We start from the raw sequence: 24,264 nt of genomic DNA, 5'->3' as shown, positions 1-24,264 counted from the left end.
TGAAGGTGCAGGCCTTTTCGTTTTTACCACCTTTACCAGTGAACAATGCACCATGGGATAGAGAAATGATATGACAACTCGCGTTTCTCCCCCGCCTTTACCCTCCCTCCAAACAATTGCTATGTCTTAAATGTCTAGTTAGTTGCAATCCGCTTGAATTTCAACCATCTATTTGACTCATTTTGACTTCATTCTGTTATCAGTATTAGATTCAGGTTATCTAGCAGCAGATGTTTTCAGCGATTTCTGATTGTATACATATCTCTAAACTGATTAAGAAGTATTTCTAGTACTAGCAAATACTTCATGTAAATGTACTGTCATGACTACTTTAAACTCAATTTGTTTGTATTTCGTATCGCCCGTATCGTCTATTTTCATTTCTAATGTTTTTATCAAAGTTCACATGAATTTTGAGAGATTGCAGGTCTTACGACAACTTATTTCGTTTGATTTTAAGTCTATTTGATCTTGTTCTAACACCTCCAGTTATCATGGTGCACCTATATAACATATTTATAAGCTGACCTTCGGTCTGAAGTGATCATTTCTAACCTCAACTAATGTTGCCATGGCTACGCATCTTATCATCTACATTTTTGTTCAGTCATCCTGTGAATATGTTGGGGCTATTAAAACCCAACTTTGCTCTTTCCTCCTTCACAGAGACGTCCTGGAGCTGTCTTCCCTATACTTTCCTTCACCAGTAATCAACAATCAACATCGACCCAAACTACTCTAAATATGTAAAAAAAAATTGATGAGAAAGAAAAAATATCCCGACAATGCCAACAAACTGTTTGAAACTTATTGATCAATCGATGATGAAAACATAGAGCAAAACGCTTTATATCTTTTTCACAGTCATCCTTCAATTTTTGATCCCCTATACGCTTTATAGGTTTCTCATTGTATTATCAAAAAGTAATGACCATCCAAGTACAAAGGTTAGTGGTTAAAGACGAAGAGTTGGAGCCAACAAAAAGGAGCTCAAACCACCTGGCACTGCACAGAAACGTCCAAACAGAAACAAAATAACAGCCATACCTTTCCTATTCAGTTTTCAAACTTCTGCTGTTGTATCGAGTGGAGCGAGATGCTATAGGAATGTTATTAAACCTTTGATCAAACTTATAAGCCAGAGACTACAGTGGCTACACCAGAAAGCCAACAAACTGAGAACCCTCAATTCACAACACTGATTAGGAGCTACAAAGAAGAGAACAAGAAGCAAGAACATAAGAAACCACCCTTGTCTATAGAAGTTCCACCCTCAAGTGATAGACTGCACCAGCAACAAGACCCAGAGAATTTTCAGCTCCCTGTACGTTCCTCGTTCAGTCTGTCAATTTCCTTCTCCCACTTGAGTACAAACATTTGGCGGCCAAAGGGGACAATGAGGTTGTATCGGAAAACCTGCACCAACACCCATGTATTAGTAGCAGCTCTAATTTACTACGCTAAACCTCAACAATTCCAAAATGAGCCAGCCAAACAATTTTCTAGACGAATTTGAAAAATGTGTTTTCCAGAACCAACACAAGTTGGTTTTGAGAAACAAAACCACGACCAAAGAGCAGCTCAAGGTCCAGCTTTGGCTGAAACAAAGGGCCAGTGTCAGAAGTAACCAACAATTCTTTTCTCCTTTTAACCATTTCCTTTTCTTTCCATTATAATGAAACACATTTAGTAGCATTTAAATATGTCTTAAGACAGTTTTGATCTATTAAGTTTCACCTATACGAAAGTGACTAATAAAGTTTTAAGCTTTGTTGAAATGTGTGATCATCTCATCTAAAAACTTAAGGCGTTAGAGAGAGCACATTTAATTTACTTAATTAAACCTTCAAAACACCCCTTCACGTGCAGGCCTGATTCTTTTTCAGTTTTGATAATAGGTGGCGATGAGACTTGAACCAAAGACTTCTGCCTACTCTGATACTACGTCGAACCGTGTGACTATCTCATACAAAAGCTTAAATTGTTAGAGAAGCACACTTTTATTTACTTAATTATGTCTTTAACATGTTTAAGTGATGTTTTTTCAACACAACTGATTTGCTAACTAAACTAAATCCAAATCTGTAGGTTGTTTTAAAAAATCAGACCCAAAAAACTAGAGATCCCTAAACCAAAACCAAAAACCAAATTGTTTTTCTCAACCAAACATTTAGAAAGATATAGCTGCAAAAATCATCCTAGGGGATAAAATTGAAGAAAGGTTCAACCCATATGCAATATATCTGCATGGATCGTTATCTCATTTTTCCAAAACCTTCTACTTAGTTGTCGAAGGACAGTAAACAGTTCATCTCATGTATCCAGCTAGGTGACCATCCCTCAACCAGAAAACCTGAAGAGAGTTCTTTTTCTAAATGGGCATGGCTGTTATGAATCTTTAGTGACTTTGTCCATCAAAGCTTAACAAATTTTGACGCTAGTACCCTAGCTCAACCATCTCGCATAAAAGGGTATAAAATCTGATAAAGCATCAAATATGGAAAATCCAGATGCATCTATGTGCACGCAGAAAATACCGGACATACTTTGACAATAAAAACGGGGTAAAGGAGTAGCAGTTCACCATACATGGAATAGGGGAAAAAAGGAACCTAAAAGCTAATTGAAAAGTAAATCAGTTCCTCACTCTGCTCACCTTGTTATTGATGTCACGCATCTGCAGCTTTAGAGACTCGGATGCCTCGATCCATTTAGAATCACCGACAGTGTCTTTATGTGTCCATGCCTTTTTAAGTGCTGATCTCCAATCAACTACATTACTTCTTATTTCTTTGTTCAATTCAACCCACTCAGGTGCACATTTATTTCTGGAGAGAATCCTATACAAGGTATCTTCAGCTGGATCAACATGAGGATTAGTATTGAGGTCCAAGGGTTTTCCCTTCCCTGGCAAGTTCTCAAATTGCCCTTCTTCCATGGAATGCCATATTCGTTGTTCAACAACATTTATAATATCAGTTTCTGACCTGACCAATGGTCATTCAAGATTAAAAACCAGAATTTCATTAAGAAATTTTCCAAAATAAAAACTGTACGATTGTCTCTTAACACTCAGGATAAATCAGAATCCTATTAACCACAAATGCAGATGCTCCAGCCAAAAACAGCAATAGTAACTAAGCCAAAGCTAGAGAATCATGCAACATACTTTCATGAATTAAAAGAACATTCTTCTGACTATTTTTCCATGACAAATGAAGTTATATACTAAGAACGTATTCTGGCACACACCACACCAGTCATAGCATTAAGATCATAAGTTCTCCCCTTTTTAACAAACAGAGGTGGAAACTTAAATCAACATCACCGAATTTTTTTGTTATAGCAATTCATGCACAAAATTCAACATATTATCCTAGCAGCCGTATTAACACATTATATCATTTTCTCAAATACTAGGTGACGGAAACTATAATCTGCAACACAAACGAGTTGCACTTATTATTATCCCGTAAAAATCACAAGCTTCCAATATCCAATCATCAACTAATACAAGGAGCTAGTAGAAATGAATTCACTTACTACACAAAGCAATATTTCAATTGCCATTTTTCTACGTAGAATACGCCAGTGAATACGAAAGTTAAGTAAAAATATTACCTAACGGAGTTACGTTGACCACGAAGTTCAGGCGGAAGCTTACGTTCGTTGACGGAGTCGATAACGCCGGAGAGACGATCGGTGATTTTCTTAGTAGACTTAGGAAATTCACTATCAGAAGAGGAAGAATAAGATGAACATCGTAGCTTAAACGCACCATGGCTGAAGGTTTCAATTCTGGCCGCCGATCTAAGAGCGACTGAGGACGATAAAACTCCGACCGATCTCGCGAAACGAGCTGCCATGGCGGTGGAGGGAAATTCCCTCCCTCACGCTGTTTGGGCTTATTGGGCTTGGGCCTAAGGGGTCCTGATGATTTTGACAATTTTAATTTGTTATGCGGCCGACTCAAAATTTTTAGGGAGAAATTTAAAAATAGCCAGATTTACAACTGGTCGTTCAAAAATAGCCTAATTTTAAAAGTAATCGAGATTTAGCCACTTTTCATGTAAAGATAAATCTGAGCGAAAACACTGTTCAAAACTCGAAAAATACGCCAGTATATTATACTGGAGTTCCAGCATAAGTATGCTTGAACTCCAGCATATTATACTGGAGTTCTAGGATAAGTATGTTGGAACTCCAGCATAATATACTGGAGTTCCAGCAAGTATAATTGTCCAGTATAATATACTGGAGTTTGGAGCACCGGTGCTCCAGTCTCCAATATATTATACTGGAGTCAGCAAAGTATACCGATCCAGCATAATATGCTGGAGTTCATACACAGGTGCACCAGACTCCAGTATATTATGCTGGACCGGTCTCTGTTGTAGCAAAATAGTGGCTAATTTTCATTGACTTCGTAAACGCTGGCTATTTTTGAATGACTAGTCCGAAAACTGGCTATACTGTGCTATTTTTACAAATTTTTGCTATACGTGGCCTACTTTATATCACTAAACGAAACTCAGCTCTAATTGGACCTTTTCCTGGTCTAATTCTTGAATTCTGGTAAGGGGCATTTGCATCTATACTCGCTTTTTGTGTCACGTTTTAACTTGTGCTAGCTTTGTAAAAAAATTGCAAGCGAACCCGTTTTTTCGCATAACTTCAGCATACGGGGCTGAAGTAGCAAAGACAATCACGCAAAACATCAGCATTCTAGTAGTCGGACCTGAAGTTCAGCTCTAGAGCTGAACTTTTTGTTTTGTAACTGGCGAACTTCAACTCTAGAGCTAAAATTTTTGTTTTTGTAACTGACGAACTTCAGCTCTAGAGCTAAAATTTTTGTTTTTGTAACTGACGAACTTCAGCTCTAGAGCTAAAGTTTTTGTCTTTGTAACTGGGGAACTTCAGCTCTAGGGCTGAAGTTTTGTTATATATTTGTTCTATATTAATGAAAGTTAGTTTCCATTAATTTTGGAAATATTGTACCTTATCATAAACCCAATGTCCAGTACCATCACCTCCATCTCCTTTGTACTGTTCTGAATCTTTGTAAAATAAGGCTGTATTGTGGTCCGGGCTCGGGCCTAAACGGGACAAATGGACCGGGCCTAACGGTCCCGAGCTTTGGCGGTCCCGGGCCTAACGGTCCCAATGGGTAAAACCGGCCTACTGTGGTCCTAATCCCACATGGTCCCGGGCTAAATGGGTCGGGCCCACAGGTCTAAACGGGCTTTTTCGTTCTAGGCTATTTTTTGTTTAAAATTTTTCTATCTAAGGCAATATCTTGTAAACTATATATGTATATACTAATATAAATTGCTTATATATATATATATATATATATATATATATATATATATATATATATATATATATTGCCTTATATATATATAGTTTTATATGTATTAGATATATAATATATACTATATCAAATTTAAACACAAAATAAATTGCAAAGAAATATTCAAGGGAATGTCTTATAATTTTTATTATTACGACATTAACAAAAAATGGCAATATCTTTCTTAGTATTCCTCCCCCCAATGGAATGAGCACAACAAGGTACTACTACCACCATTAAAAAGAAAAAGAAAACTAAGGAAGATGTGCCAAAATACAAGTTACATATTAGTCTATGTATTATCTCTAACAAATCTCATAAATCCTTCAAGGTCCGGAGGAATTTCCGTTGGTGGTGGTATAAAAGAAGCTTGTTCATCACCACTTCCGAGCGAAGCAGCATCCTGCACAAGTTCCGCTAGCATTTCTTCATAAGCTTTGTCTATCTCCGGTTGTGATTCTGCAAGTCCAAAATTTCTTCTTTCCGGACGGATCCAATCTCTGAAGAGTACCGATTTTTCCAAGCTCTCCCTCATAGACGCTGTATGATCACCGATTTGAAGTCTCGCTTGACTGAAAGCGCTCTCCGATGCCACTGTTAAAGCTTGAACACTTAAAATATCTCGAGCTATCCTTGAAAGAACCGGATAGTGTTTTTGTTTGTCCTTCCACCATTCCAAAACATCGAAAGAGCCGTCGGGATTTTATGATTCAAGTCCCTGCGACAAATAAACTTTAAGCTCATTTAGTTGTGAACTATCACCAATATTATCTCCTTGAGAACCCCTGAACTCTGTCCAAGAACTAAGGGCTTTTAGGCCCGCAATATTTTTAGATGATTGCGAACTAGACGAAGTAGGAGTTGGAACATTTGGTATAGCATGATCTAAGGCAAGTTGATAAGCATTATAAATTGTTAGAGCATTTATTTTAATTGAGGTTTTTGCATCTCCAAGTGTAGCATATTCCCCAGCTGAAAGTGCTAAAGCGTTATAAATTTTTGAATACCAAAAGTGAGGACCTCCTAATTTCATTGTATGATTTAACACTGCAGCAACACCAAAAATAGGGGAGATAGGGAAAAAATATTTTTTAAACTTAGCTTTCTTAGGATCAATAGCAAGTTGATAAATTACACCATCCTCTGAAAATTGAGTAAACAAATCTGCAAGTGCTGCAGTATAAACTAAACAGTTAGAAATAGTAGGATAATATTGCCCAGATAATTCATTTGTAGCAACATGAAATTGTTCTAAAAAGTCTACAAGCATTTTAACATTAGTCCAATCTTGATTTGTAAGGTGCTCATCATCATCATCATCATCACCATCACCTACACGAGCATTATACGTTGCGCTTATTGGGTTCCTATATTCATATGCAACAACTAAACTTTCATACATGTAATTCCATCTAGTCGGACAAGGTTTAGGAACCTTTCTTTCTCTAAGGCCAAATTCATCACATTTTTTAAAATAGTCTCTAAGTCTACTTCTACGGTTTGAATAAAAAAGTCAATTAAGAGCCATTTTAACCTTTTCAATTTCTACATTTAAAACTTTCATACCATCACCAACGATTAAATGGTAACTATGACAAATATATCTAACATGAAAAATATTACTAAATGCAGGATTTAGTGTAGTTGTAAGCAAACCTATAGCGTTAGTGTTACTAGAAGCATTATCCATTGAAACCGACATAATTTTATCTCTAATGCAAAAATATCTACAAATATCTGCAACTGTGTTAGCAATAAACTTACTTGTGTGGCGTGAATTAATTATTCTATAAGCAATAATGCGCTTTTGCATTATCCAGTCCTCATCTATCTAATGACTTGTAACAGTTAGATAATCATAGTCATTACCACTTCTACCAATATCAGTAGTAATAGCAATGCGACAATCTATATGAGTAAATAAATAGCACAAATATTGTTCATATTCATGTTTATATTTATAAATATCGCTCTTTACGGTTGCGCGAGACCATCCTTTATAAGTAGGATTAAAAACTCTTCTAATATAATGCACAAATTGAGGGTTAGAAGGAAAACTATAGGATAAACACATAACAGTAACCATTTTTGCCAATTCTTCATGATCTTTATTTGGATCATAATATAAAATGTCACCGATAACAGTGTTAATTCCCGGTTGAACTAGATTTGACCCTGTACTAGGGTTAACCGTACTATCTATACTTGTCCCCTCTTGCGCAGCTTTCATTTGTAAATATCTAGCTTTATTTCTAGGGTATGTCTTTATGTGTTTAGTCAAACTACCTGTACCGCTACGGTCTCTAGTAAATTTATGAACCAACAAAGACCAACAAGTTTTACACTTAGCCTTATTTTGTTCTCTTAGTTGAGTAAAAAAGTGCCAAACAAGAGATGTTTCGGGCCGTTTAGAAGGTTGTCTATTAAAAGTAGGGGTTACTACAGGAGGGTCAAGCGGTGCATCAGTTGGGTTATTAACAGGACTAGTAGGTGTATTATCTAAATCTGGTTGCGTTTCATCTAAATCATCATTTTCCTCATCATTTTCAAAGATAGTTTGATTAGGATAAAGAACATTCATAACTTCTTCATTTAATTGTTGACCTGGTGCAACATCATAACAAAATTGACTATCGAAAAATTGAAAACAAGGGTTATCACTATCAAGAATAATAGGTGGAGGAGGACGAGTAACAGGTTGGGTCGGGGAGCCGAGGAAAGAGTAGTAGCTTGGCGACTAGATTCACCAATTTTAGATTTTCCCTTACTCTTACCACCAAATATTTTTTTCAAAGAAAAGTCCATATTAATTATAATTATACTAAATAAAACAAACAAAACTATAATATTAAAACTTAAGAGTTGGAACGACTTTACCGAATTGACGAACAACTTCTTGAAAATTGAATATCGTTGAAGACTTGAATACTTCAATTCACCAACTTCACAATTTTTCACGAAATTGCAATAATAAAGTAAGCAATTATAGAAGAAAATTAGAGAGAGATTGATGAATTTGTGAGTAAAAATGAATGAATGAGGGGATATTTATAGTTGAGAATTGGAAAAAAGTGTAATTATAAAAAGTTTGGGGTTAAAACAAAGTTTGGGGGCCAAATGACTATTTTTTAAACTTCCAAACGGTTGGAAATTGAAGACCAATGGCTAGATTTTTAAAATATGACCGTTGGTCATTTTTTATAAAAAAAAAATTATTTTTAAAAAAATAGCCGTTGGGGCCCGGTTGAACCGGCCCAGGCCCTCATGCCGATTCCGGGCTTAACGGTCCCGGGCTCACGGGCTATTTGGGTTGGACCGGCCCTCTTCGGGCTTATGCACCATTAAAGACCGGCCCATTTGAGACCGGCCCGTTTGGCCCGCGGTCTCAGGCCGGTCCCGGGCTGGGCCCGACCCACAATACACCCTTATTGTAAAAAGAGACGACATAATGTATTTAATAATATTGCCGGCTTGACATATGCCACTTTAGTTTGTTTCATCGAAATTCACAAATACAGAACTGAAATTTCAAAGAACTTTTATTGTCTCTTGGTTTGGGATTTTAATGTTATAATAATCCAAGTGGAAGTCCTCAGTATATTTGCTTTAACTTCATTAATCAAAGAGAACAATGTTGAAGTCATCGTTGTAGAAGAAGAAAGAAGAAAACGAAGGAGGAGAAGGAGGTGGAGAAAGGGGGCTGAAGTTGTTTAAAAAATGAGTACAAATTAAATGTTTTTAAAAAATAGGTGTAGGTATAGGACGCCCCGTGCAATATTTATGCAAGTTACACGTTTAATCGATCGGTAAAAAGATATAAAATACATATATAAGAATTGTGTATAACATATGTATATTATACATTAATATATAAAAAAATATATATTTTATCGGTTATTATTTTTTGAAGCGGCTACACAACATAGTTTTTCCTTCGGGGAGCAACGAGTCTTCTGTTCGTATAAATGTTAAAAGTCAGCGGCGTAAGATGGGACATTTTATTTTAACACAGGATAAGGCGTAAGCCCCGAGATTTATAAAGGGATTTTGTCTTGGTCATTTATGCGATGACTTTTCAGTTATATCACGACCAGTGTAATTTCCTCCTACGCTTCTGGTAAGGTGGTCTGTTTAACATCAAGTACGGAACCGTCCATTTCTACTTCTTTCGAGTCGATAATAACTTGTTTGGCCAAGATTTTTATAGCCTATTTTGCCTGTTGTGGTGCCTAAAGAATTACGATTTTTAGGGATAAACTTTTTCTGATCCTAAACTAGCATTGAGGACAGAAAATGGTAATTAAGTATCTTCAAGGATATATAAAAGGTTGCTCTCTAAAACTCAATTATATGTCTAGCAAGAATCGAACGAATGGATAAATCTCGATCTGTTTCATATGCTTATGTGATAAATTTCTCCGTGATACATAATAATTAGCCACTTTCATAAATTTCAATCACACTATACTTTATAACATAACCAAATTTTTAATAATTAAAAAGAATAAGCAAATGATTCCAAATAATTTATAATGCTGAATGCAAAACTCAATATAAAACCTAAAGAATGATAGGATCGGTCTACTTCAGGAATTGTCAATAAAATAATATCTCAAAATTAAAAAAGATATACGACCATAATTGGAAGAGAGATTGAAGTATCTAAACGACATTTGTTAAAAAAAAAAAGAAAAAAAAGAAAGAAAAGTGACCATACACGTTGGGATTAAGCATTTAGATAAACAAAAACAAAAACAAATCCTTTGTGATAGTTATATTAAACAACATCTCAAATAAGGATCACAAATATGTCTACACTAATTATTAAAAATTAATATATTTATATGCCGGTTTGATTCAATCTTTCCTAATGACAAACCAAATCAAAGCGCGCGCATGCATGCATATATATATATATATATTAAATCGGTTTATTTTTATTTTTTCAATTTTTCTTGAAAACCCCTACCTCTAACAAATGGTGAATGAACATTCATCATTCCACCACTCTTCAATATATAGTGTACAAGTTAGATTTCCAATTGTTGACGGAACTAGTGGTTTTTGTTTTCAACAACTAAAATGTGGAACGTTCCTATATTACCTCATATATTTGTTATACAAAGTAACCATTTAATTTACAAGTATGTTAGAAATTGAAACTATTGAATCAAAGAATGAGTCACACTTTAGTTTCTTTAATATACTCGAAGGCCATTAATTCTTTCTTTTTCCCTACTTTATTGTAACACTCTGTAAATTCAGATTAGGTGTGGTTGTGTTAACTGAATATTAATATGATATTGAAGGAACACGCGATAATCTAAACACATTAGATAGCACGTAAATTGTAAAACGAGAACTTACTTGTTCTTCGTGAAGCGGAAGCGAAAACGGATGAACCGTGGCCGGAATTACTGGTCGGCGGTGATTGTTACGGTGTGTTGGAACAATCCCCAATCCCACAGTCTAAACCCTAGTTTGATTGTGAGATAGAGAGAGCATAGGAAAAATACTGCTCAAAGTCATGTTTTTAGTGTACACACTAAGTGTACTTATATAAGGAATATTAGCGTTAACTAATAACTCTATTGGGCCTTAGAGCACCTCTTGTGGGTGGACCCAATATTTCCTACATCTCCTACTCACACATAATGGGAGTGCTCATCTAGCTTGAGAAACATATTCTCAACTCATCTCTTCAATCATTCATACAGAGAAGTAGACCGTGCGACCAGCATACTGTGAGAGCTTAGTGCTATACATCTGTTAGGAGTATATAGCCTCTCGTCGAGCGCTAACCTGCAAGTAGATCATAAAATATGCAGTACCCTAGATCATGTAAATCACATTTGATATAGTCTCAAAATCTCATATATCATTATTTCTTGTATTCACAATCATAATTCATAAGTTATAATTGGTGCACTAGTGAATACAAATAAATAAGATTCCATCAATGATCTTCCTCTTCTCACGATTCCCTTAACATTAGTATGATTGATTTTCTAGATATGCTCCGCTAGACCGAATCTGTGTACATGGTCTTTTTGGAAATAAACTAAGATAGCTAACATCACACTAAGTCTCAAGTATCTGATCGGAGTCTCTAAGGGTACAAAATCTTGAGTTATCAAAAAAGCTCTAGGTCTCACACAACAATAAGTTGAGAATGGACTTATATTAATCCAATTGGTCGACATTAGCACACATGGTATGAAACGTGTGCTACAACATTTTCTCGCTTTTCCCAAGGAGCGTATGTCTTTATCTCATAAAGAATGTTGTACATATGATATTTAGACACCATAAGTATCTAAATTTAAATTCTTTTATCTACAAGATCATTTTTAACTCGCATCTGGCTCACAAAGTAGACTAGGTGAACAACGTTCACCCTAATGACCTTATGTCATTGTTTACGCGACATTCTAATTTTAAGCGAATATCTCTCAAATTATCCTTATGATAATTTTGCTTAAAACCATTTCTCATCTCCTCACATCACTAAGATAAGGAGGCGGTTGCCTGTGTGAGAAGGCCAACCTCTTGTCTACCCGACATACTTATCAAAAAAATAAAGAATGCACATAACATTCAACGATTAAAATATGTATGTATGTAAATTAACTTTATTGATAATTAAAGAACATCAGTTTGTGAACTCGGGAAAATAAATAACAAAATAAAGTATCTTAGAGTCTACGCAAGCCTTGAGACCTAGTGTGTTTCACAAATGCATCTCTAGACAAAGGCTTGGTCAATGGATATGCTAACATATCTTTTGTAGACACATACTTTACGTTCACTACCTTGTGTCTAACCATGTCTCTCATATATTTATACTTGATATCTATATGTTTGATTTTACAATGAAACTTTGGGTCCTTGGTGGAGGATATTGCAGCCTCACTGTCACAGTATACTAATACTGGTTCAGTATTTTTAGTGATATCCAACAAGTGATCCAAGAACTTTTTCAACCAAACGACTTCTTGTGCTGCTGATGCGAGAGCCACGTATTCGGCTTCCATTGTAGATAGTGATACACATGATTGTTTCTTACTACTCCATGATATGGTGCCGTCACTGAGTAAGAAAATATATCTCGAGGTAGACTTCCTCTCGTCTAGATCTCCTCCATGATCAGCATCACTGTATACAACTAATCGCAGATCCTTGCCGCCTTGATAACAAATGGCATAATCAGCAGTTCCCTTCAGATATCTCATGATCCTCTTTACTGCTTGCCAATGTGCTAAACTTGGGTCGGTTTGATAGCTACTTACCAAGCCAACTGCTTGACAGATATCAGGTCTAGTACATACCATAGCATATATTAGACTTCCGACTACGCTCCTATAAGGAACTCGGCTCATTGTTTCTGTCTCTTTAGGAGTCTTAGGACACATCTGACTTCCCAAGGTATGGCCTTTACTTATAGGAGTTTCAACTGGGCTACTATTTTGCATATTAAATCGTTCAAGAACTTTTCTAATGTAATTCTCTTGTGAGAGATACAATAGTTTCTTTGGACGATCTCTTGAAATCTTAACTCCAAGAATATATGCAGCTTTACCCATATCTTTCATCTCAAATTGGGATGATAACCATGACTTTATCTCAGTTATAAACTCCTTATCATTTCCAGCTATAAGTATGCCATCTACATACAATGTTAAAATCACAAAGCTTGTTTTTTGATCTCTTGGTATAAACGCAATGGTCTTCGTCCATCATGGTAAAACAATTGGATACAAGAACATTTTGAAAGCGTATATACCACTTCCTTGAAGATTGTTTGAGGCCATAAATAGACTTCAAAAGTCTACAAACCTTTTGTTCGTGGCCCTTTTCAATGAAACACTCAGGTTGTTCCATATAGATTTCTTCGTCTGGTTCTCCATTGAGAAAGGCAGTCCTTACATCCATCTGATGTAATTCAAGATCCAAGCTTGCAACAATAGCTAAAACCAGGCGAACCGAGGTAAATCGTACAGCAGGTGAGAAAGTCTCTTCGTAGTCTTTTCCTTTTTGCTGTGTATACCCTTTCGCCACCAGTCGAGCCTTATATTTCTCAACTATGCCATCATCCTTGAGCTTAATTTTGAGAATCCATTTGCTCCCAATTGCTTTGCGTCCTTCAAGGAGGTCAACTAGTTCCCAAACTTTGTTAACTCTCATAGACTCCAATTCGTCTTCCATTGCTTTTGTCCATTTATCCTTAGAAAAACCTGGGAGAGCCTCTTTTACATTTTTAGGCTAGTTTTCTTTTTGTAAGAGCATCATAAATAGTTCGTTTCCTTCAATATCAAATCATCGGCGAGGAATCTTTTTACGAGAACCACGCCTTATTTGTGATTCATCATTGTTCCCATTTGGATCAATGTTGCTCCCACTCGGATCAAGATCATTCATCCCGCTCCCACTTGGAACAAGATCTGTGACCATCTCGCTCCCACTTAGAACAAGATCCATTTGGTCACTTCCACTAAATGTAAAAGGATTACTTTCATTCGCATTTGATGATGAAGGGGTTTTTTGATGAGAAACTAATTCATCATCTGCTAAAATTCTCCCACTCGAATGAAGTGATCCTTGTACTTCTTGATCCCTTATCTCAAATAAGGTTAGATCTTGACCTACCTCTCCCTTCTTAGGGAACTCATCCTCTAAGAATGTGACATCCCGTGATTCAAACTCAGTTATACTCCCACTGTCTTGCTGACCTATAGACATATAACCCTTTGAGGTTTCAGAGTATCTTATAAAGATACTTTTCTTTCCCCTCGGACCCAATTTGTCATATTTGTGAGAGGAATCATGTGTATAGGCAGCACAACCCCAAGGTCTTAATACACTTAGGTCGGATTGTCTTCCAGTCCATAACTCATATGGAGTAGTAGTAACTGATTTTGTAGGCACTCGGTTAAGTACAAAGGTGGTAGTAAGCAATGAATCATCCTAGTAACTAATTGGGAGGTTAGATTGTTCCATCATTGACCTAACCATTTCTAGGAGCGTTATATTTCTTCTCTCTGCAATACCATTTTGTTGTGGAGTATTTGGGATAGTCAACTGATGAACTATTCCCTTTTCATCATATAAATTATTAAACTGAGTTGATAAATATTCAAGACTATGATCAGTTCGAAGAGCTTTTATCTTCTTGTCTAATTGATTTTCCACTAAGCTCATATAGCTTATGAAGCAACTTATTGCTTCTGATTTGTGGGAATCAAATAGGCATAACTGAAACGGGTAAAGTCATCAATAAATGTGATGAAATAACTTGCTCCATGCCTAGCCCTAACATTCATAGGCCCACAGATGTCTGAATGGACTAATTGCAAAGGATATTCGGCTCTAGTCGCCAGACCAAAAGTTTTTTTTGCAGATTTTTCAGCTAGATAATTTTCACAAGTGGACAATTCCACATGTTTAATGCTAGAAAGCAAACCTTGTTTTGGTAACCTTTGCATTCTTTGTTGTCCAATATGACCAAGTCTAGCATGCCACATGTTTACATCACTATCATATTTATGTGAAGAATAAAACATAAAAAAACTAGCATTATTATTAAATAAATCATAATCCATAATAATTAAACCTCCGTCCACATAATCAAAACCAAATAAAGTTGAACCAAAAGTCATCTTGGTAGAATTGCCATGACAAAACAAGTCAAATCCTAACTTAAGCAAAATAGAAACTGAAATAACATTCCGGCGAATTGTTGGTGCAAAGAGAACATCGTGTAGTATTAGGTCTCGACCACCACGCAGGACTAACTTGCATGTACCGATCCCTTCAACAACAAATTTATTGTTGTTGCCTACATATATACACTTTGCTCTACGTGGAACTCGCCAAAATTCAACAAAGGCACTGTGTTCCCAGGCTATGTGGTCTGTTGCTCCTGAGTCTACAATCCACAAAGGATTAGATTTGGTTAAAAAAACAGAACTAGAAACACAAATTTCACTAATTCGAGCATTGTGAAATACCTTTCTAGGAGGCTCAGAGCAATCTCTAGCATAGTGACCCTTCTTGTCACAATTATAGCATCTCACTTTAGCAACTTTCACACGTTTGGGACGTCTATTCTTGCCTTTTTCAGTCTTTGCTCTTTCAGTAGGCTGAACTTGAGGTAGCCCTCTCTTCTTTCCCCAGTTTCTTTTCTTTGAATCACTCTTGTTTTTGGAGGTTGTTGCCATGTGCAACTCAGCTATTGGCTTTGCAGCCTCAAGTCATTCCTCCTCTAACTCAAGGTGTCTCAGGACATCTTCCAGAGTTCTGATTCGCTCATTATGGGTCAAATGCATTTTCATATGATCCCAAGAACTAGGTAAAGAGCGTATGACAATTTGGATTTGTTGTTTATCAGTCAACACATGACCAACATCTTTCAACTCCCCGATCATATTTGTCATTTGCCTCAGATGTGTTTTCATTGAATGTTCTGGGCGTTTCTTATATTAGTCAAATTTGAACGTTAAGGATCTCAGCCTTGCAGTTGAACAAGTACCAAACCTTTTCCTCAAAGCATTCCAAAGATCCATAACTCTTTGGTGATCCTTAAACTCCCTTAGAATGTCATCATCTAAGGTGCTCAACAACGTAATGCGAGCAATAAAGTTCCTTTTCTTCCAACTGTCATAGGCTTCACACTCACGCCTATGCCGAGCAATGTTGACTTCCTCAGGCTCATTCATGACATTGTTGATGGCCTCCAGAGCCTCTTGATCCTCTAGCACATACTGGACTTTCAAGCTCCAGGTTTCATAATTGTCACCATTGAGTTTCAACCCTTTGTTGAGCTCAGCAACAATGTTTTTTGAAGCAGTAGTCATTCTTTAACAAAATAAAAAATAAAATGAGGATCATGTAAAAAAATAGCGTTAATAAACACATATATTAATTATGGAGTCGAAAGTTCACTATGTTCCCAATCATCGTCCAAAAATTAAAATATTATGAAAATTAACCTATTCAATTATCTAGCTAAGCGTCTTAATCATGTTTAAGACAACATAATTATCTAATCATGATTTTACAATCCCATTTGGATCATAAGTTAACAAATAACTTATATTAGCATGCAAATAAAATTAATGTCAAACTAATTAACATTTCTTACATGCTATACAAATTCACATAAATTTTACTTTAATGTTAAACTAATTAACATATTATACATGTTAAACAAATTAATAAGTATTGTTAATATTAAACTAATTAATATTGATTTCATGCTAAAATAAATTAACATAAAGCATGTGTTAAGCTAATTAACCAAAGTAATGTTAAAATAATTAACATTTCAAGCATGTTAAATAAATTAACACAGAAATTTAATGTTAAACAAATTAACATTTTTTAGTATGTTAAACAAATTAACAAACATATTTAATGTTAAACAATTAACAAATAAATTTAATGTTAAACTAATCCACAATCTGAACATGGTACAAGGGAGGTCTACTCCTAAAATTTGTTTGTGGGTTATATCTTCCAGCTAGCCCATCAGGCACTTAGTAATAATTGTCGATCCATTCAATTATTAATTACTTGGGAATACTATACAATATAACCGCTCTTAAAATAATAGTTAGACAAATATATACTTATTGTATATTAATGTTTAATATAAAAAATATACATATTTTATACATAATCAGCATATATTTATCATATATAGGTGTAATAGATTTCGTCAAGAAAATAAAATCAAGATCGAAAAATATTTCAACAATCGTAGTATTTGATTTCAAATAACATGAGTGTAGAATCTCTATGGATCTTCTGATTCTTCTTTCCAATATATATATATATATATAAAGTTGGGTCTAAGAGAGGATGATGTGGTACCTCTCTCAGCCCAGCATTGACATTAATCTTTATTGTCATTCTTTTTTGACGTTTTCCTTTTAAAACTGATGAAAAAAAGTTTTTCAATAAAGAAAACTCAACAGTCGCTTATTTTCCTATAAAAGAAACGGTTGCTTCTTTTACTGCTCTTAAACGACTTCTCTCTTAATCCTTATCGCAAATCTTCTCTTCCCTTATAGGGTCTTCTTCTTCTCCTCTTCTTCCTCCCCTCGCCCAAGGTAAAATTCTTCCTTTGCTCTTCAGTATTTTAATTTTTCCCTTCAATTTCTGTTTCTCTTATTTTTACTAGTGCTAGAGGTAAATCGCCTCTCTCTGATTTTGTGATTTGATTATCTCTTCCTTATTTTTGAGATTTTTTGGTTGGTATTCCTTGTATCACTATATCCAATATTCTGGAATTTTGTTTATGTTCCCTTCTGTTTGTTCTTTGCGATAAACTTTTATTTCTTAAATAGTTTTACTATATATGTTTTTCTTTAAACTGTATGGGATGAAATATGACTCAGTTCTTTTTTTAAATTTTTTGTAGCTTCTAAGAGTTCTCGACTATCTAATCTTCTAATCCTTATTATGGCTATGGTATGATTGGCTTTGGGGATATTCTCTTTCCAGGTTTGCGATTTTATCTGAGTTCAATAAAAGAGTGACCTTTGGTTAGTGCAATTACGACTTCATATCTCTCTGTATATGATTTTTTTTACATTCTTTAAGTAAGAACAAAATTGCAAAGTATTAAATTGAGTCTCTTATAATGGAAATAAATATACTTATATACGTATATTTAATGCACAAAAGGAAAAATCATTTTATAAAATCTGTCAAAGATATATCCACATAAACAAATCATTTTTTCTTAAATTTTTTATTGATTCAAGAATTGAACAAGAGCTCTAGAGATTTCAGTTTACTTTTGTAAAATTTAATGAATTACATGGATGGAGACAACTTCAATGAAATTGTTATAGGTAAAAGGTCACATGTTAATATAAAGAATAATATGAATATAAAGCTTGAAATAGCACTACAACATACTGCATCTGTAGCTACGAAATACATTGTAGCGAAATATGAAAAATTTCGTGGCTAAACACTTTAGCCACAATATTTTTTTCCGTAGCATTCGTAGCAAAATATAGCGTAGCTAAATGTTAGCTACAAACTTTACATGATCCGTGGCTAAGGACACTTATTGCCACAAATCTTTTTTATGTTGTAGCTGTGATGGTAAAAAAATCTTGCCACAAAAAATATACTTGTAGCAAGTGGTTTTATTCTCTTGCCACGACAAATAAAATTTGTAGCTTTCTTCGTATTGTAGCCACAAGATTTTGTATTGTAGCAAGAGATATAATTTGTTTGCTACACAAGCTCAACTTTTGTGGCTAAATTTATAATTTACTCCCGTGGCAATAGTACTTGTGTTTAGCTATGAATTCCATAATTTCGTAGCAATAGACTGAAGAATTTGCCACGATCAGCTTTAGCTACAAGAATTTATATGTTGTAGCTAACAATCCATATTTTAGCATCAAATATATAAATTTTTAGGAAAATATTTTTTCTATTATTTTTAATAAATGATATACATTAGTAAGAATACATAATTAAAGGTTCAACAATATCATTCAAGATAAATTAAAATATTGATATACTCAAAATGTAACGGTATTCTTTTACAAAAGAAAGAATAATTTCATACAGATCCACAGTACATAACTCTTTTACAACACGAATAATAAAGTTCAAAAAAAAAAAAAAAAAAGCTAGCTAATGTGAGACTGGATAGTGATGGTAACCTTTAGCTGCCAGTAAAGAAGTGAAAACCCAAAAGTGCTCCAATGTTTTTCTAATACCAGGTTTTGATGGCGAGTTGAGAGACATTAGTGGATTGTATTTGTACCAAATGCGTGAAAGAAATTGTTGTTCTTGTGGATATCAAGAAGGCAGGCACAGTAAATAAGATCTTATAGCACTCCATCGATTATCTCACCCGGTGACACCACCTCCTGATCCAGCAAGACGGCAATGTTACCCTCTTGATCTTGCAGGACTACCAACCTATATATACAAAAATGACATCCACACCATAAGGTTAGTACATTAACTAGTTGGGACTTGTCAATTACGTTTGAACATAACAACATTTCCTTTGGCAGGGTAAGATTTTGCTAGAAACAAAAATTCGCTTCTTTAAAACCTTAAGATTATTAATGCAATGTATATACCAAAAGACTTGCAAACCGTTCAAAACATAAGCCTTATTTAGCTCTTCTTAATTTGAAGTGCAACACTATAAGAAAATACTACCAATATCAAAAAGTTGCATTTCTTCTTTGTATCTAATAACTAGGCATTTCCAACTCTTAAGTCTTGTAAATCCTTATGTTTGTAACTGCCAAAAAATTATATTCTCATATTTCTCGGCTCAAGGAAAAAGCACAAGCTAAACCAGTTCAACCTCACACTTGTTTCATAACAACAAATAGTCCTAGAGTACTCTAAATAAAATATCAGAAGTCCTACATATTTTAACAAGAATTTTGTAAACACTTCATCCTTCAGTATGTAGTATATCCAATTGAATTTGTTTTGAGAAAGAGTGAATTATTATACATACCTCATGGTTATTAAACTTGTTTGTTTTTACATTGATGCCCATAACACAATTGCCTAAAAAGACAAAAAAAAAAATCTTGTTAATTCTTTTACAAGAATTTATAACAGATAACAAAAGAGAAAAGTACAAAGCAACAAAAGAATTAAAAAAACTTGTAGACTTTTTAAACTTCTTAAAGAATCTTCATCCCAATTTTGTAATGTTGCTTTGTTGTTTCAGTCCATGAACTATGGCTCCTCCCAAAATTACCACTTCAAAATCTTCAAATTTTCACTCACTATATATAAAAAATAGGACAGAATATTAAATTGCTGAATAATTCGCAAATTAAAACCAAAAATTCGTGTCAAGTAGGTATGAGAAAATTAGCAAACCGTAAAATATAGAGATACGAGCTTACCTCTTCTGCTCAAGAATAGAAAAGCTATGGGGTTCTCTCTCACTCTTCTTCTTTGTCGTTCTCGCATTTTTTAGTCTAGCCATGGTTGAAGAAAGAATTGAAAAAGTGGGGAAGGAGATGTGGGGGTGGGATTGGCGGCAGAAAAGAATAGAATGTAGTTTAGGTTTTGGTGCTTTTGCTTTGGGCCAATGCAATTAGTGTTTTTCGTTCCTTTACTTGTTATTATATTCTTGTGTATTGCTTTCTTTTATTTCTTAATTAATACATCTTAATTCAGTACAAATACAAAGAAATGTAAGTGCTAACAATTATAACTAAGAACACTGCCTACGAAAATATAAAAAGAATAAATATATAATTTATGTTAAGTAACATAGAAAAAATAATTATTTGCATAAAATAAAGATATTCTTAATTAATTTCATCCTATATGATATTGTTAGTAGTTTGTTATATACTCCTATTTTTATTATATTAGATTCATATTTTAGTGTTTAATTAGATTTATAAAAAAAATTATGCTTATTCAAATTGAATAATTCGTGATCAATGTGAATAATTACAAGCACAAAGTTATACATTTACTGTATAACTACATATTTTTTTTAAATTATATTAGAAAATCACAAGTACTACTTAGTTTGATATGAATTATTATATACTAATTAATTTTTTATACACTCATTTATCAAGCAATATTAAATTCTTAATTTTTTGAAAGACAAAATCCTCTTACTGTATATGAATTATATTAAATTCTTAATTCTTTGATTCAGTAATATAAAATATTTATTGTACAGTGTAGTTAGTACAATATTATACTAGTTGTTTAAATTTGATATAATTAGTCATGTACATAATTGAGGTATATAATTTAATTTTTTTAAATTATAATTGAAACTTATACAGTCAGATCTCTCTATACAACATCCTTATACAACAAGCACTTACTTTAAAAGTCAAATTTTTCTCATAACTGATTTTTATATTATGTTATAATATGTATCCAGCATTCTAGAGGTACGGGGATCGATACCCCGCATCTCCATTGTTACTACTCCTTCGGGGTAGGGATAAGGTCTTCATACATACTAACCTTCCCAGATCCCACTAGTGAGATTTTACTAAGTTGTTGTTGTTGTTGATGATGATGATGATGATGTTGTTGTTGTTGTTGTTGTTGTTATAATATGTATCCTCTATAACAATTTTTCACTATAGCCACAAAAACAATGGAACAAAAGAGGTCGTTATAGAGAGGTTTGACTGTATGTAAGATATACTTATTAAAAAAATTAAAATTTTAAATAAAAAGTTTTATATATTATTTATATAAAATTTAATATAGAAGATAAATATTTTTGTTGAAATTTTTTATTCAAATTGCTTAATAAGATATGCAACTATTAGTGAAAACTTTCTTATATTTTAAACATGTAAGTTATCTGTATTTTAGTTAATTATAAAATTCATATTATATATGAACAACTCAATTTTATTTTAGTTTAATTTTTATTCTGTTTAAATTCTATTTTAAGAATGAAAATGTTTTTCATTTTAATTTTTCTTATTTAGAAGTTAATTAATTCTTCAAGTTATATATATCGTTGTTTTTCCGAATTTCTATATGAAATTATTTTTTCATAAACGCATATATTTTTTAGACTAACTCTTGTCATGACTTTCATAGTCGAAGTAAAAGAATTATTCTACAAATTTTTTTATAGCTTTATTATAGTTAACATATTTATTACTGCAATGATAACATTAATTGTATGAAAATATATATAGTTATGGTCAATTATGAAAGGTAATTGTCTACTATATATTTTGTCATGACAAATAATTGGAACAATTAAGCTAACTATTTGTACGTTTTTTTAACTTGAAGCAAAAGTATTAACTGACTACAAGATTGTATTTTAACTAATTTAATGTGTCTGAAATGTTATTATTGCTACAAAAAGCTTCCGAGTCATTGCAAAAACTTATGAATAGCTATAAAATTTCAGCACAATAATAAATATATGGCTATATCATTTATGACAAATAATTATAGTTATTGAGCCGACTATTGCCACGATTTATTTAAAAATTGAAGCAAAATTGTTTTCTCAACTACACCATTTTAATTTAAATAATTTATTGTGAATAAAAAATTTATTTTGCTATAGTAAGTTTCAGCCTGTGGCAAAAACTATTGATTAGCTATGAAAGTTTATCATAAGATTATTTTGTCATGACAAATAATCGTAGCTATTAAGTCAACTATTGCCATAATATTTTATAATTTGAAGCAAAAATATTTATTTAGCTACAATAATTTGTTTCAAAAAATTTATCGTAGCTAAAAGTATACTATTGCTATGGTAACTTTTAACCCATGGCAAAAATTTATGATTAGCTATGAAATTTTACTGTAGCAATAAGTTTGTAGCTGTTTAGGTAGTTATTGCCACGAAAATTTGTAATTATAGCAAAAATAATGAATTAGCTTTGTAAATTTAGTTTTGTGGCTAAGAAATTTTAAGAATTTATAGATAGCCACAAAATTCTAATTTTTGTAGCTATTAGTGAGTAATAGCTACGAAATTTAGATTTGTAGCTTAGATTTCATAGCTACAGATCATTTTGTTGTAGTGTAGTTTCCACTAGCTTTTACTTGAATTCAAGAAGCAACTAAGACCTGTCAAATTGAAGCTTGGAAATATAATGTATTAGTTCTTTTTCTTTATTTGACTCAAAAAAATGCTAGGAAATCGTATAACTTGTCAGATGAATTAAGCTTCTATTCAAAGTTTATTATCTTTTGTCTATGTAATTAATGATTCCTTTTGTTGTAAAGGAGAGATAATTTGTAGTACATGAAAATAATTTTTGACATAAAGATTGAAATAGGGCACCTATCAGATAACACTAAAAAAATTCTTTTATGATACATCTTAATCTTGGTTATTTAGTTACTAAAAGCCACACCAACTTTAGTAATCAAAGACTGGGCAGAATTATATTGCTGAATTGATGAGAGAATTGCTTTATATTGTGCTAATGGCATTCCTTCTACACCTACAAAAAATTTCAATAATGCGGGTTTTTTTTTCTTGTGAGCGTTATTGTGTTTATATGATAACTTCTCTTCGTGCCATTTGCTAGGAAGCTAAGTATTATGAAGAGAAGTGTCACTGGGGTAGAAGAAGCTATATATTGTGTCCTGATCAAGCAATTTCTCAATTTTCTTTTGCTTCTTTCTCCTTAATTAAGTAATTTTAGTTTTAAATAGTATTATTTTTGCTCGTAGCACCATTCTCACCTTCCTTTCTCCTTATCACTATGCATTTCCCGAATTTTAATGACACCTTTCCTTCTTCTCCTACATTCCCCGTAGAAGTAATAAGAATACTGCTATAGATTGTCTTTGTAGTTTTGATGCTGAAGCGAAGCTGCAAAATATTACAGAGAAGTTGGGAGTTTATGCTGAGGAGGAGGGTGTTATCTTTTACTCCAGTATTATACATATCTATTGTAGTTTTTTATTTTGAGTTTTTTATATTTGAATTGTTATTGTATTTTAATTCATATATGAGTCGTGCTTCCCTAATAGAGATTTGGTGATAGGGAGCTAATGTCAGTGTTCCACCATAATAGTATATATGCGTGTTCTGCTTTTTCCACAAAACTGTCTATTAATGTATACTAAAATTTAAGCTGAAATCCGTTAATTTTTCGTTTAATAAAAAAGAGTGGGAATAACATTAGCTTGAATACAAAATGTACCAAATTAGTTACTGAAAAATTTAAACAACTAGATTTATAAAAAAAAATATTTTGCGGCCCGAAGCGCAGGCTAATTAACTAGTTATTAAATAATTTCGAAACTTGAAAGAGTAAAACTCTAATTTCTCATCTTCCTTTATTCTTAGGTTCTGCCGCCTTCCCTTTCCATTAAAAGAGAAGTATTAGTTTCTCTTCTTCTCCACTGCCATTGATCTGCCGCACCATCAA

The 24,264-nt window shown here is 33.5% G+C and overlaps 2 protein-coding genes and 1 long non-coding RNA gene across 5 annotated transcripts; all 3 read right to left on the bottom strand.

Annotated features, from left to right (window-relative positions):
• Positions 1–969: 969 nt before the first annotated feature.
• LOC104227352 (uncharacterized) lies at positions 970–3,966 on the bottom strand. 2 transcript variants are annotated; one of them, XM_009779577.2, is made up of 3 exons: positions 3,622–3,966; positions 2,657–2,987; positions 970–1,416 (listed from the first exon to the last, which is right to left on the bottom strand). In XM_009779577.2, exons 1-3 carry the CDS (start codon positions 3,864–3,866, stop codon positions 1,315–1,317), a joined length of 678 nt encoding a protein of 225 aa, XP_009777879.1. In that variant the 5' UTR covers positions 3,867–3,966; the 3' UTR covers positions 970–1,314. The 2 variants fall into 2 exon arrangements, with proteins under 2 accessions (XP_009777879.1, XP_070021242.1); XM_070165141.1 differs by having other exon boundaries at positions 2,657–2,982; positions 3,622–3,908.
• An 11,865-nt stretch (positions 3,967–15,831) lies between these two features.
• LOC138883846 (uncharacterized) lies at positions 15,832–16,206 on the bottom strand. The gene has a single exon (XM_070164563.1). The coding sequence runs from the start codon at positions 16,204–16,206 to the stop codon at positions 15,832–15,834; it is 375 nt and encodes a 124-aa protein (XP_070020664.1).
• A 2,666-nt stretch (positions 16,207–18,872) lies between these two features.
• On the bottom strand, positions 18,873–20,454 carry LOC104229670 (uncharacterized). Of its 2 annotated transcripts, XR_011404535.1 has the most exons (4): positions 20,263–20,410; positions 20,023–20,139; positions 19,863–19,915; positions 18,873–19,303 (listed from the first exon to the last, which is right to left on the bottom strand). It is a non-coding gene; the product is annotated as an uncharacterized lncRNA (long non-coding RNA). The 2 variants fall into 2 exon arrangements; XR_011404534.1 differs by having other exon boundaries at positions 19,863–20,139; positions 20,263–20,454.
• Positions 20,455–24,264: the final 3,810 nt, after the last annotated feature.

This window comes from Nicotiana sylvestris, chromosome 12 (genome assembly GCF_000393655.2).
Source record: "Nicotiana sylvestris chromosome 12, ASM39365v2, whole genome shotgun sequence".
NCBI lineage: Eukaryota > Viridiplantae > Streptophyta > Magnoliopsida > Solanales > Solanaceae > Nicotiana > Nicotiana sylvestris.
The sequence above is the reverse complement of the archived record's forward strand: the minus strand, read 5'-3'. Positions and strand labels throughout refer to the sequence as shown.